This window comes from Pollicipes pollicipes, unplaced genomic scaffold (genome assembly GCF_011947565.3).
Source record: "Pollicipes pollicipes isolate AB1234 unplaced genomic scaffold, Ppol_2.1 Scaffold_4219;HRSCAF=4965_pilon_pilon_pilon, whole genome shotgun sequence".
Taxonomy (NCBI): Eukaryota; Metazoa; Arthropoda; class Thecostraca; order Pollicipedomorpha; family Pollicipedidae; genus Pollicipes; species Pollicipes pollicipes.
Genome location: NW_023596448.1, coordinates 11,673,445 through 11,688,815, shown reverse-complemented (window position 1 = coordinate 11,688,815; position 15,371 = coordinate 11,673,445). Strand labels below are relative to the sequence as shown.

Genomic DNA, 15,371 nt, shown 5'->3' with positions numbered 1-15,371 from the left:
CCCCAGGGCAGCGTTCTGGATCCGCCCTTGATACTGCACATATCGCGATCAACGGTATTTGAGATTGCAACTTGAGTACCTAACCACAACGGTAACACGAGCCGATACCCAACAAATAATCCAACGACGCCAGTCAAAATCCTAGTGTTCTTATGGATGACCCTTCACGCCTTTGTATGACTGCACCGGCAGAACGTCACCACAATAAGCTACGTCACTGATCTGTTACGTTCAAGGCCTTCCACGTACGGTCCGAAGCTCACATAAGCCTCCACCTTTGTGCGCCGTTATCAGAAGGGCGCCCCACTCCAGGTTCACGGACGACATGGCTGCCGTTTTCCCCGCGGCCACGGTAAGTCCACATCACCCCGCCCACCACCCACCCGCTCCACCGGAGTTAATCCCTTACCGGACATCATAACCGGTATCTCCTTCTCAAGACGTACCCATTCACCTGTAAATACCTGTATAGGGTGCGGAAGACATCAGCTCCCCGAACGGCACCACTACATCCGCAAGAGACGGCGAACGGCGCGGACGGCGCGGACGGCGGGGGCTGCGCCGGCGCCGGGAGCTGAGAGCCAGGCGGGGCGCCAGCCTCCGACGCCGCAAGGCCACCAGCCTGTTTGTTTGGCGCTGCCCGGCTCATGTCACCTTGGGGCGTTTAGCCGCTCGCCGCGCTCGCCGCTGCAGCCCCGCGCATCGTCCCACCGCCCGGCCACGCGGCCGCTTCGGGGAAGCGAGCGGCGGCGGCCGGCTGTGTTGTGTCGCGCCGCTGAGTCACATCGACGGCTCGGACCAAGCCAGGCGACGCGCGCCACGCGGCACCCGACCGCTCGCCGCCCGGACCGACAGCCCACGGCAGGGCAGCTCGCCGCCGGACCGACAGCCCACGCCAGGACCGCTCGCCGCCGGACCGACAGCCCACGGCAGGACCGCTCGCCGCCGGACCGACAGCCCACGGCAGGACAGCTCGCCGCCGGATCGACAGCCCACGGCAGGACCGCTCGCCGCCGGACCGACAGCCCACGGCAGGACCGCTCGCCGCCGGACCGACAGCCCACGGCAGGACAGCTCGCCGCCGGACCGACAGCCCACGGCAGGACCGCTCGCCGCCGGACCGATAGCCCACGGCAGGGCAGCTCGCCGCCGGACCGACAGCCCACGGCAGGACAGCTCGCCGCCGGACCGAGAGCCCACGGCAGGACAGCTCGCCAGCCGGACCCACAGCCCACAGCAGGACGGCGCTCAGCACAACAGGGCGGACGCTTCACACTGTGAACCAGAGCGGGGCTGCGGAGATTCACGAGCTACATGCACACAAACAGGCGACTGGTCAGAATCTGCCCACGCCGAACATGGGGGAAATCAGATTAATGTAATTTGGCGGTAAAGAGACGGCGACTTCCCTCACTTCGGCGAATACTCTCACGCGAGAAAAAACGCATAATGAGTTGTCAATTGAGTCACAGCTGTCCCTCCCGTCTCTCCTTGTGCTTATCCAACTATACTTGAACAAAAATGAGCGCATTCTCCCCCCAACCAAAAAATCGACAAAAACACAGACTCGTGTGTCGTTGACAGGCGCAAATTTCATCCACTGGCAGCCAAAAAAATCCACAGGACTGCGACAGAACGCGGCGCGTCCCGCGGCACCACCTGTCTATCAGAGCCCCACGGCCCCACCCGGGCCGTCCCCGCCTGCCAGACACGGGCAAGAGCCCGCTCCGGCGACAGCAGTGACGTCCACGGCTGCGACGTAACGGTGACTCATCACATCGGGCGTCGGTCACGCGCCGGGTCTCGTCACGGCGCCGGTGGCACGGCCTGTCCACGCGGGCCGACCAGGGCGCGGCAGGGCCTGTCCACGCGGGCCGACCAGGGCGGCCACGCCCGCGCGCGGACTCCGCACCAGCCGTCCCGGAACGTGTGCGGATATCAACAGTGTCTTCATCATCAGTGCTCGCGCTTGGCGTTGACAATACTGGAGTTTTTTTTTAGAAGCATAAATCATCTTCGATCCTCGCTCAACAAAACACGCAGATTGGTACAGCTCAGCCTGTATCCACCCTACCCCAATTCTGGGAGGCGCAACCCTCTAGCTTCTGGAGGATCTCGGAAGAACCAACCAAGACTTAAATTAAAACAACAAGACCCGAAGGCTTTTGGAGCTAGTTAAGCGCGACAACGGCATAAGTTGCTCACAATCTACTGACCTGAACGTTTTTTTTTTTTTAATGGCGGAAGGAGCCCAATTCGGATGTTTTGTTCCCTTTACTACCTGGGTTATCAGCGTATTTTTTTAAAAAATCGCCACTGGCTTAACGTTGGGACAACGAATGAGGTGGCACATGCCTTGCCCGGAGCGCTAATGGCGATCCTGCTCCCGTCGGGCGTGGGTCGCAGGCCAGATTCGGGTTCGGTCTTACATGTGTATATATAGTCTTGCATGCATATATGGTCTTACAGAATATAAATGCTGGCATTTGAGAGCGTACAAGAAGTAGGGGTGGGGGGTGGGGTGGGCGAGGGTCACGCAGCTTTTACTCTACACTTTGGTGGTGTAACAGCAATCTAGATGCGACCCGTAACTTATGACAGTGCACGGTAACACATACAATTCCCCTTGTGTCCCAAACCTCGAGCGATTGCCGCGTCACTGCTGCCAGCTGACCGTGACAGAGCTAATGCGGCAAACAGCTGCGCTGGCCCTGCAACATGAGCCCACTGCGCGAGCTACGGGCACGCAACAGCACTCTACGCGACCGCACCGGCCGTGATCACGGTACGTGGAATGATAAAACGCGCAGGTAAACACGCGCAGGCAAAACACGCGGCTCATCGTCGATAGGCCAGGGCGCGGATAAGACGCGGCGCCGTTTGCCAGTCATCGGGCCAGCCCCCCTCTCCCGCCGGCGCACCGGCCACGCTACAGGCTGACCTCACCCAGCCCTAACCCCCCCCCCCCCACGCGAGGCGGAGCCTCTCAGGGCAATCCGAGTCGTGGACGCAGGTCACCGGGCGCCGGCGGCCTTGGCTGCAGAGCGACCGGCTTTCTCTGGCTCACAACACTGCCAGAGAGGTGAGCCCGCCCGGGCAACACGCGAGAGCACGGACGAGAGGGTGCCGCGCGCGCGCCGGCCGCACGGCCGTAGGCTATGTGGCCCACGGGCAGGCCTGACGGAGAATTACGCGAGGCGGGGCTGAAGTTGCTTCAGTCGTTCCATATAGCGAGGCTGCTTTTTGTAGGGTTGGATCGGACATCCTTTCAACACGCCGAAAGAGGTGGCACCTCCTGATTTGAAACCAAGCGCTCCGGTCCGCTCATTTCACGCCACAATTACCCTGTTTACATGGGCAGCTGTGATTCGAATTGAGCCGGGACCCGTCCTCGATCCGAACTATCCGGCCCATGTATACACTCACGCGCCGTTCCGCTGATTCGAATCATGCGCCGGAGGAAATCACTTCCCGTGAGAGGATCATCCGTTCAGGAAGGGATTTCGTCCGAATTATCGGCCGTCAGCTGTCTAAACAAAAAAAAAGAAAAATGCCTGGCGCACGCAGTTCCGTTCATGGCCATTTCAGCTTTGTTTGGTGTTGCCGCTTTTCCACGGGCTTTTAGCTATTGCTCGAGACGGTCCAAGGCCAAGATGGTAAAGGAAAAGAGAAAGAAGGTGGAGTTGACACCATGCTGCTAAAACTACTCTTATTATTGCGGGCCTTGAGTGGCTAGCAGCACAGAAATGCTCACGTAATTTAGCCTTGCTAGGCGCTTGATCTATGCAGACAGCAGGCGTCGGCGGTGTTTGGTGTTATCTTTCCGCCTAAAGGTTAGATTAATTTACATCTGGGGCAGGCTCCATGCTTCCGGAAGCCGGACGGAGGTAATATGGTAATTTTATATAGCTTTGACTTGTTCTCACTTTAATTTTTGGATTGCTCAAAATTCTTGCAGAGAATGCCTCGAAGTTTCTTTCATTAAGTTAATACCTAAAGGCCCCAGGAGTGTTTTTGCAGATGTTCCTTAAATTAGGATGCTGTTTGCCTGTCAGTTTAATTTGTGTGAGAAAGCTAGCTTAAAAATTGCTGCATGATATGATGGATGAACAAATATAGATCATTGCAGTCAGCTCGGAATGTGAACTTTTTTAAAGGTAGGACCGAAATTGCCCAATGACGGGGTCAAAACAGCAAGAAAGCAAATGTGAACACTGGACGAAAATAGTTGTCATCATTACTCTGCCAAATCCAAGTTTGTGTGTTTCATGTGCGGGAAAACAGTGCATAAACTAACACCTAACACGATGTCACATGCTGCATGGAGAACATGTCTGTGTTGCATATCATCACCTGTTTTTGTACTGGCGATTAAATATGTCACCTAGGTGCTTTTTTGTAACAGGTGTCTTTGTAGGCCATGAGGTAGGTAATTCAACTGTTCAACAATTCTTGCAGGGAGTACCAATAGTTTCTTTCATTAAGTGAATACATAAATGCCCCAGGATTGATCTTGCAGACATCCCTCCTGTGACTTGAACATTTGGTTGACCACCTATCGGCAGGAGGGATGTGCTGGATATTGGTGACTGGCTCGTCAAGGAAATATGAAGTTACATCACACTGGTAGACCAACTGGCAAGGAAGCGGGGGCTGGAATATTTGTTTTTGATGTGATTAAGCTGTTTGCTGCTTGTCAGTTTAAGGTGTGTGAGATAGGTAACTCAATAATTCCTGCATGATGCAAAGGATCAACAAATATAGGCAATAGATCATTGCAGTCAGTGCAGAATGTGAACTTTTTTTAATGATGGGACCAAAATTGCCCAGTGATGGTTCCAGAATGTCAAGAAAGCAAATGTGAGCACTGGATGAAAACAGCTGTCATCAGTACTCTGTCAAATCCAGGTTTGTGCATTTCATGTGGAAGAAAACTGCATAAACTAAGTAAACCTAACATAATGTCGCATGATGTGCAGAGAACATCTGTGGTGCACATCATTACCTGTTTTTGTACTGGTGAGTAAATATGTTTCCTTGGTGCTTTTTTGTGACATGTATCTTTGCAAACCATGAGGTGGATAATTGAGCTGTTGTTATAATTAATCATTTGTTATGAATTTTGAGCCCAGATTGCTTTTGTCATGACAGCTCTGGGGCTGGTTCACATGTTATGATCTTTGGACTGTGCAAACACAGCTGTTTGTGCCACCTAGCCATCAGTCCATATCAGCCAATGCTGTTGACTGCAAGGATATCAAAGCAGTATTTCAACCCTAGTATGTCAAGAAAGCAAATAGCTGCATGCTGACTTGCCAGTGCATGCCAAGTCTAAATGGCAATCCTGCTCTCAGGTACTGATGATGCATTGGATGGGGAAAGACAACACAGTTACACAATTTTTGCCACTAACTATGTAGCATTCATGAGTCATTTCTGTAGCTTAGCTCACTGTTGCAGGCTGCTCATAAGTGCATTAGTGTGGGAGTAGGTAATGTGTTTCTTGAGCTGTGCAAAGTAGATGACATGATGCTGGTTGGCATACTGATATGAGTGTGGTAAGTTTGTGAGTGTCATTGGCCAATACAAGAAAATACTGATTTCCTGCTAGCCAAAGGTTCCCGCTAGTAAAAATTTGCATATAACACTGCTTATGTGACAGATTTGGCAGTGCTGACTGCGCAACTCTTGTGTTTCAAGTGCTATGGCTTGTGCTGTAGCTATACAGCCTAGAGGGCCCGCACGTATCATTTTTCCAACGGAGTCCATCTTTCTCCTCGCCCTCAAAGCTGTCTCGCGCCCACCATGGCTCGTGACATTCGCCATCCATACGCAGAGTAAGGGCTTTTTTTCTTCTTGTTTTGTTCAGTTCGCCTCAAAAGCGCAGTTTTCGCCCATAATCCGTTCCCTGATTCGAACTAAGCGGGATCGAACTATCGACCGTTAATCCGGCGTAAAGCCGCTTTCGCCCATGTAAACGCCCCTCTCCGAGAGGGTTAACGTCGCATGATCCGTTCCGATCTTAATTCGAATTATCCTCGGCTGCCCATGTAAACCGGGTACTTGTTTCTGCAGTGTTCTGAGGGGGAAGGGGGAAAAACAGCCGGACGGTAAACACCTATGGCTCCTTCGTCGGAGGCCGCACTTGCGCTCCGGTTCGGTGACCGTCCCTGGGCGACAGGAGGATTTATAGAAGGGCGTGCGACGAGCGCCGGGCTCTGTTTACAAAAACAAAGTTTCTGCCTTGCCAAGTGCTCCCCGGAGCGCCCATGCGCTGCTACGGTACCCTATCCTCTTCTCACTTGTCCTACTCAATTTGAGCCATGCTAATAAGAAAGGAAAAAAATGCAGGGCTCAAACAAATTGGCCCCGCACCACTTCCATCAATAAAGGCTGCACACGCCTTCACGTGCGAAACTAGCAAGTATGCCACCATGTGGTTCATCGCTCACCTTATCCAACACCAAGCTCGCATTCAGGCTCCTGTTCTGACCTTCTGCCTTTGTCCGAGACGCGCGACCTGGCAGACCCGCCTTCCATTCCACACCGCCCACGGGCATGTCGACATTCCCGTGGGGTCGGCGGGTGCCGTTGCCTCCAACCCAAATACGGTCCCGACTTCAGCTGGACGAGACACGTGCCCTCAGGCGATCGCTTGCAATGATCAAGCGTTCAGTCAGTCCGATTATGCGGTCGTATCTTGCCTATCTTGATCTGCTTTAGACATGCCAACACATGGATGAACAAACATGTGATAACGCCGGCCGTGCAAACTGAAGCGAAGATGCATTCAAAAGCTAGCTCAATCACGCCAGACAGTTGTAACCAGTCTTTTCTGCCACTACACAGCAATGCTCAGCTTCCTTTCACAGCATTCATCGACCAATCAATCCACAATCGCCATGGCTTGCTCATACTCATCGCTCATGCAAATCTTTATTGATTTTGACACTGATGGTGATGCCGAGTCAGGTTCTGGCTGATTTATTGCGGGCGTTATCAGTCAGGCACCACCAAATTTGGAGATGTGCACAGCGATGAGGAACTTCAGGACCACTGGGCGGTTCAGGCCCGTCCGAATCGCCCGCAGTTCCGGTACTTGGAGCTCTTCACTCAGCGCGTTTGCCGCCACAGCACAACTGGCGGCGCTGGCAATCGCAGCGCCCTCGACACAAACAGATGCTTTTGAGTAGCAACATTTCGCTTAGTTGGATCCTAAGCGGTGCTGCTAGCTTACTCGGGGGTCTGGTCAGGAGACAAGAGCTCTGCCCCGAGCGGAGGCCGAACTGATTCCTGAACCGATCTCATTTATAATGGGTCAGGTTGGCACTGATTGACTGCAGCTTTCCGAGGGATTCAAAGTCGAAGCTGGAGACACCAAACCGTTAGGGGGCAACGTAAATGCAAAAGTAGGCAAATAGGTAAGCCGACAGCACATCCCTTCTTGAGTCAACGTCGGAGTGAACCAAAACTTATACTGTGCTGCGCGGTGTCAGATCCGGACCCAACCGCATGGTGTCAGCCAGCGCCCGAATCGATTCCGCTGCTGCAGTCAAACAAAATGTGGTGTTCCGAGGGCGCGGATGCAACAAACGTGTCATAATACTTCTATGTTTACTATCTTCAAATGCTTTGAAACTAACAAAACATAAGATAGAATAATGCGTTTTAGCCTTCACAAATCGCCAACCGCTCAAATATTACCCATTTAAGTTGTATTCGGTCACCACGCCACCGTCCACTCTTGAAATCGAAAGTACCAAAGCATGCCATCCGCCCCAGCAAGACCGAGCTCCGGACGTAACTCCGCGAGACGGGTGCAGTGCATGGCACAGGCCCCTGGCAAATTACAATGTGGCACATGCACACGGGCAAGATGTCGCGGCATGCCAAGTATGAAAATAAACACAAATTTGTCTGTACTTGCAATTCATTTGAAAGCAGGAAGCAGGAAAAGTTTGTTTTCATTTCGATGCACCTGTTTTATGTAATACAACCAAATGAGTTTCTAACCGACAGTACCAATTTTCTGCGCAAAATACTGCTGGTGACAACGCATCTCGTTTCAAGGTTCACAGACGGCTTTTTTAAGACCAAATATGCACCACTTAGTGACAAATTCTTCTGATTCGTCTGATACCGTTCTTTGTGCCAGGGCTTCACGCTGTCATAATCGTGTCAACTGTGGTGCTCGCAAGGATTACTGTTAACATCTGCGAAACGGATAGGCAGCAGTACTATTTTTATTATAACACTGTTTTTGTTTTTGTGTTGCGACCGAAACCCAATAGCTACAATACTCCAGTTGTGCGTCATTTGCTGCCGCTGACAACCTGCTTCTGAAAATCGGAGTTGTATACCCGTTGGCAAAAACAAACAGTAAGAAAACCCTTTTTATGGGTCCAATCCTTCTAAAATGTGATTATACACCAGTTAGACATGGGGAACACCGACGAGGCTTGGCAATTCTAGTTCCCACCGCGCACAACTGAGATAGCAAAAGGTGGCTTTCCCGGCCCAGAAGACTGTCACACAATGGAGCCGTGGCTATTTGTACACCCCGCTGTCTAGATAACGCTGTCATAGCGCTCTAATAGTTGGCGTAAGGCTACTTTGTAGTAGCCCCCGCCACCCTTACGTTTCATCGGCATAATGGTGAGCGTTCCACATTTGTGGGGTTTTGAACTGAAATAGCCATCTTGAATTTCGTTCGGTGCTGTTCTCAGCCCTGTTCTTTCCAGTTTATGAGCCACACGCCCGAGCAGATGTGCAGACTATTTCGGGTAGACTATTTTAAGGTCACCTAAGCATCCCTGACGTCATACTAATGTCATTAAAATCCTGTCATTCCACTGGCCATGTGGCGATCAATGCCAAGAAAAACATACTTATCGAGTCGCTCAAATCTGTTGTTCGTGAGCACGATCTCAAGATATAACGTCCGTCAACTGGCCCTCAATCAATGTTGAGTCAGGTGCGATGGCGTAATCAAATAATGATGAATTGGGACGCACATTTAAGGGAATGTTTCACATTTCAAGATATTGAAGCAAGCGCCAGATTTGATGAAACAAGCTCGCGTATAACGTTTGGTATACTTTTTAAAGGGAAAGGACTGCTCTACACACAGCACAATTATCCGTTTAGTAAATATGCTCCTCAATGCGTCATGATTTGATCACGTCATCCTACCTTGCACAACAGATATCGAGAGCTGGTTGACCGCAGTTTTATCAGGATATCCCACTCAAAAACGCCAGATATCTACCCCTCCACAATTAAATTTGTACCTGACCTTGAAAGCCGCATGGCTTATGGAATGCCAGGATTTGAATGACAAGATGACTTTGAAATGCCCTCCCCACATACATTTCCCAATTTTCGCGGGCATGTACCTCAGAAACAAGGGCTTAGGTCCCAAGGAGGGCAGGATCTTGAACAGCATCGAAATGTCTTCAAGATGGCTATTTCTGTTGAAACCCCCTATAAATGTGGAACAGTTCCTTTAACTAAACAAAGAAATTGTGCCTCATGCAGCAGCCGTTTCCACTTCTGGCTATAAGCGAGTTTACTTTATCATATCTGATGGTTGCTTGACTATCTTGAAATGTGAAACATTCCCTTTAAGGCAACATTCAAAGTCATTTAGTGGAAGAGTCTGCTTTAGGCAACAGTTCCTCTGCTTTGTAAATATGTTCAACACCTTACTTTTTATGACGTCATCATGCCTTGCACAACCTTAGCAGCCAATTAACGGCCGTCGTATCTGGAATCGTGCGCAAGAACGCCAGACATGAGCGACTCAACAATTTTAATTTTCTCGACCTTGAGCGCCTGATACCCAAGGAAACAGGAGGATCGTAATGACGTTATTGTGGCGTCATGGATGCCTGGGTGACCTTGACGTAGGCTCCCCGAAATAGCCTGCACACCTCCGCGGGCGTATAGCTCAGAAACTGCGAGCGTTCAGGGCTGTGTACTGCTCCGAATGATCTTCCAGAAGGCTGTTTCATTTAAAAAACCTCATGCAGATGTGCAACATTCCCTTTAAAGGTTTTAATTTCGCTCAAACTCTGCATCGCGGAGCGAGAACCGCTGGCACCAAGAGCCGCACGACGTGAGCCTGGTGACGCCGTGGATTTGTACGTGCGTGTTTCAATAATGTTTGTTTTTAGTATACCATGTCGCCTTCAGGAAACCTACCCAAGTCTTTTCTAGCATGGGCTCTATCTAGAGCCGCCAATCAGGCCCTGAGAGCGTGTGCGAAGTGAAATTCTGACACCAGCCGAGGGCAGGGCGTGCCGATGGTTCTCCCGGGTACCAGCCAGCTCTCTCTCTCTCTCTCCTGCCCTGACGGAGGACACGCACGGGCGCCGATCTCGCTCCTCCTCCCCAGGCACGCGGTCTCAAACAACCACCATTGACTCGCCCTTTCCCGCAGCGGCCAGAAATGCTGGTCGGCCATCAGGGCTCCACGACACGCCCAGCAGCTGCGACTGTATACTGCATACATATCACCCAGCAGCTGCGACTGTACGTTGTCGGCCGCCTCTCACCCGGACACGTGGCGCGAGCACTGTCAAGATTAGGAACACCAGACCTCTGGTGTCCGTAACACCCAGCGACACCACCGAGCTACCAGCACCCCAGCGAAACCCCAGCAAGGGACAACGACCATGCAAGAGACAATGACGTTGACTTATAAGGATGTACTCGCACAACAAAACCCATGCTCAGACCATCTCTTGCTGATATTTTTACTTGGAACTTGGGATGAATTGCAGTCATCCTCGTAACAATGGCAACAGCATCACGTATGAACAGCATGTAACAAATGTGGATTCAGGAATCAATATGCTTCTTTAAAAGAAACATCAGACATGCACCCATCTGTTTAACCATAATAAACATGTGTAAATGTGGGTAACTGGCAGGGGTAGCAAAAATCCTGCAGAACAGGGGGGGGGGGGGGGCTGATCATCATTTAATATAATTTCTTTCCAAGTCAATACCCACTTCTAATCTACCCAAACTCTAATAAAAAAATAAAAATGCAGGGCTCAGCCCACTGCCCACATTTATGACGTACTGTCACATGGCACAAGCTCAACAGAGAGCCACAGGGCCCTGTTCAAGCTATAATTCTATCCACCAAGGGCATAGTTTCTTATTCAGTTGGGGGGGGGGGGGGGGCAGCACAACAAAGTTGGGCTCCAGCCCTCTCTCTACCCCTTGCACTTTGAGAAGGACATGAGCAAAATCTGGGGAGAAACCCATTTATCAGCATCTGTTGAGTTGAGTTGAGCCATTTTTCACTCCTCAGCCCTCTCCACCAACTCATCTTGCAACACTATGCCACTGCTCCCTACCCAATACAGCAGTATGGTTCTTGGAACATGTCACAACCCAGAACATCACCTGATTGTTCAATTGATAACTCCCAATATTCATGTATTATTTCCCATTTTTCAAAAAAAAATTATGGATCCTGGCCAATAGCCACTTCCCAATGTCACGCCATGCATGGGGTCAAACAAAGTATTATGAGAAAGCTGAAAATGAACCTCCTTCAATGACATGGAGAATGAACACATTGTTCATCCAATGGCATCCTCAAGATACCTAAATATGCTTTAAGAAAATTTATGTCCAAAAAACAGCACATCAATGCATAACGACGGACTAAGGGAGCCAAACAAACCAGATTCGGCTGGTCCTTTCCTGTTTTGTACAGGAAATCATCCCGGTGACGTCATTAACCACACGCAGTTGAATGCCCCGAGGCGTCCTATCCGACGTAAACAAACGGACGCCATGTTTGACGTGTGCACGACCATAACACACCACTCCACCGGCACAACGCCACACATCAATAAATCACACAGAAAGCATTGGTTAAGAAATAATTCACAGAGCAGCGATGATCAGCTCGATTACAGCGGCGACCGACCTTAAATTATCTAACTTCTCGTAATTTATCGACAACCACTGAACGGATTGGTACCGACTTTCTCCGTTGTAGGTCGAACCAGAGGAAGTTTCGATCACGAACCACACAAAGCAGCACGTGCATCAAGATTACCTAGAGAAAAAATCGTAAGTCAAAGGACAAGTTAACTATTCAAAGAGAAAGTTGAAAGACCGGTGCGGCGTGGTCCGGCGGCCATTAGGTTCATGACTCAGCAATCTTACCTCAAACTGCCAATTTGCACCTTGCAGGAGCTGTCTTGCTTGATCTCTAGCGCATCCAGCAGCCATAACGAACTGGTTCACCAACAATTCATTGCGTAGGGAATCCATCTTGTACACTGTTTGGATACTAGTCCCGCAGACGCACGCACACGGACAGATCCGGAGCACGACTGTTTTGGTTTGTGGGAATTGACGTCACACCACAACATGGCTGTGATTGGTCCGCCCTATCTACGGTTGGCAATAAGCTAGCTACAATTTGTGAACACAAAGATGAAGTTACCAAAGTGTACCAGGAATACACTGCCATTATATTTGTAGACGATCTAAAATATATCTAATCTTATAAGAAATAAATTTTCCGTTAGTTTTAAGTTTTGGTAATCCTCCCAAAATGAATGTGAATTTACGTAACAGCAATGTGGGGATTCAGTACACATCAAACTAGTCGTTGCCACCTCAAAACTGGCGGAGGTGGGTCTTTTCTGACGCAGGAGCGGCGTGCAAAGTATGGCGATGCAACATACAGGACGAAATCTAGTGGCTTTATGTGCTTGTTTCTGATAATATCCCAGAAGTATTGATGAAGCTAGCCTTTATCATTGGAACAATTCAGTGAAGCTTTGGTGATCCATGGCTTGAAAGGTGCAGTGTGGTGGTGAATTGGTGACAATGGAACAGTACACAATCACCAAACATTTGACAAGCTTGGCTGTACACTACCCAAATATTGTACTCCCTGTTTCGTTTTGGTCATAACTGCTAGTCATTGCCTGTAGTTTTGTATTTGTGTAAAAAGACTCCAGTCCACCCAACAGTGGGGAGAAAGTGGGGCAACTTTGGGATTATCCATGCCTCAATTTTTGTTTCATGCAGCAATCATTTTAGTTTGGTAAATTTCACCCTGTTGGAAGCTGCTGAAAACCTTTTTATGCCCACCTCATCCATGTTGTGAACTGCAGACACATGATAGAACTAATCTAGCTGTTGGTTTCTTGTAAAAGCTGGGTCAAGATAGACTGATGCATTCATTTCTGTCACTGCCACAGCTTTCAGGGTGTGTAGTATGTGACTGTCCTGTCATTTTAATTCATGTGCTTTGTTTTGAGGCCTAGAACATGTATTGTCATTATTATGGCTGGAGGATTTGGCTGCCTCTTTATAAATCCCACAGAGTGCAAGCCTATTAGTGATCTTCATAGGGAATGTGCTATACCCCTTGCATTATTTAGAAAAATGTTAAGTCACACATCTGTGAAAAATAATGTTTTCCCTTGAACTGCTTTCAGGGTACACTCTGCCATGCTGGTTATATTAACAGTTTATATTCATGTCTTGCAAAGCACAAACAGTGTCTGGAAGTCAATATTTTCAGTCATGTATGTAGCATCTGGGCTGCTAGTATGAAAACATTGTTTCATACTAGCCAGCTCTGCTGCGCTGGCCACAGGAGTCAAGACATTAGTGTTAGTGAGAGATTGTACTCTCATGGACCAGGCAGTGCTGCCATTGCTCACAGCCACTGCATTATTTCCCACAAATTGTTTCATTGGTAAATGGCCTTGACCTCTGCAGCCTGCTGAAGCAGTTCAGTGAGAGCTGAGTGCTGCCACTGATTTATGTGTGGTGTCCTGTATAATAACTAACCAAAAGCTGACTAAACCAATTTGACTAAACCAGTTGCTGTGCCTCATTTGACCTCATGTTGAGGTTCTTTCAACCAGCTTGCAATCAATCTTTCATAGCTGGCAAGGCAACACTTGGGTGCAACCTGGCAGCAGCAGGGAGTCATTGATGAAGTTGTGAGGGAGGCAGAGCCAAGGATGATGCCATGGGATGGTGGGTGAGGCAGAGTCAAGAATGCCACACCACTCTGCTGAGGATGTGTGACACCTGTGGCAAGTACATGTGATACAACAAATGTATGTTGACACTCAGTGAGCACACGTGGTGCATGTGTTCACTGAGTTTCCAGCTATAAGATGGAGTGGACCTGGTGTTTGAAATTGAATCACACTCCCCTGGCCTGAGCTTGGCAACCTGACATGGACTGATCCTTGAACAGTTTTTACCTTTCTGAGAGGTATAGACTTTACAATTTTATTCTCACAGTTCTTAACAGCTTAGAAGGCACATTCCACACTGTCTGAATGTGTGTTTAGTTTTTGTTTGCACCATGCTGTTTTAGTATACAGCTGATAAATGTTACAGGAGACTAAGAAACTTGTGTATCCATCCATGCTCACAGTGCTTGACATAGTTTGTTTAAATATGGGCATGGATGCCAAAAACCATTGCAGTTGGCATGTCTGTAAGGCCTGATAGCTAGCTTTCTCTGGACCATGGTCCAAGTGGTGTTTTCAGATTCCTTGCCATTTATCAGAACCCATTTTCTCCCAGTCAAGAATCTCAGCTCGCTGCATCATGTTCCTGCAAATACCATGTCCCGAAACCTGCTCACGTACAACTAATGTGGATAATAGGGTTGAAAACCTTCCTAAACTCCTGAAATGAAATGGCAAAGGAGTTGAGTAGTTGGATTGTCAGCTCAGATATCAGAAAGGTTATATGACTGCTCAAATTTTCCTAACTTGGTCCTGGTCATTAGGCCCATCCATCTTGTTACATGGAGTGTCCCACCTTTGGGGCATATTTTAGAAACATGCGCTCGTGAATCCTCAGGACTAGTTAGTCTAATGAAAGCACTTGGTGGTACCACTGCAGCACCTGTCAAGAAGTGGCGCAGACAGGCAGAGTACAGTGCCCCCTCCCCCTTAGGTTCTGGGGGGCGCTTCGTGCCCCTCGGAACCTATGATTAAGGGCCCGATTTGAGCGCGGAATGGCCCACGAAGTCAGCCGGTGGTCTCATTTAGGGGCCTGGCCCGCAGAGCCGGGCACTCCAATGCCAGCCAGAGGGCCCTGCGCGCTGATCAGGGCCTTTTGAATCGATGAGGGCCTATATTTCTGTCAGATACCACCAGCGACGCACGGGCGGCTCCGTGGCGGCGTTTGCCAAGAGCCCATTTGCCAAGCAGGGACAAATCCGGAGCCAGCCATTTATATTGCCCAGGGGGACCCCGAGTCGGCCAGAGGCTGTGTTCGGGGAGGTCCGAAGAGCTTAGAGGGCCGCCGGGTCCGACAATCAAGGACCCGATTGGAGGGTCTAAGGGCGTAAAGGA

General features: G+C 49.8%; 1 protein-coding gene across 2 annotated transcripts in view; it reads right to left on the bottom strand.

Moving 5' to 3' along the window:
- The window catches only part of LOC119096070 (UBA-like domain-containing protein 1), a 38,192-nt gene extending 25,835 nt beyond the window's left edge, over positions 1–12,357 (bottom strand). The window contains exon 1 of one of the 2 annotated variants that reach the window (XM_037218927.1): positions 12,193–12,357. In XM_037218927.1, the coding sequence (XP_037074822.1) occupies positions 12,193–12,300 (108 nt within the window). In that variant the 5' untranslated portion in view covers positions 12,301–12,357. Of the gene's footprint in view, positions 1–464; positions 558–12,192 lie in introns of those variants that run through there. The other variant, XM_037218928.1, reaches the window with a different exon arrangement.
- Positions 12,358–15,371: the final 3,014 nt, after the last annotated feature.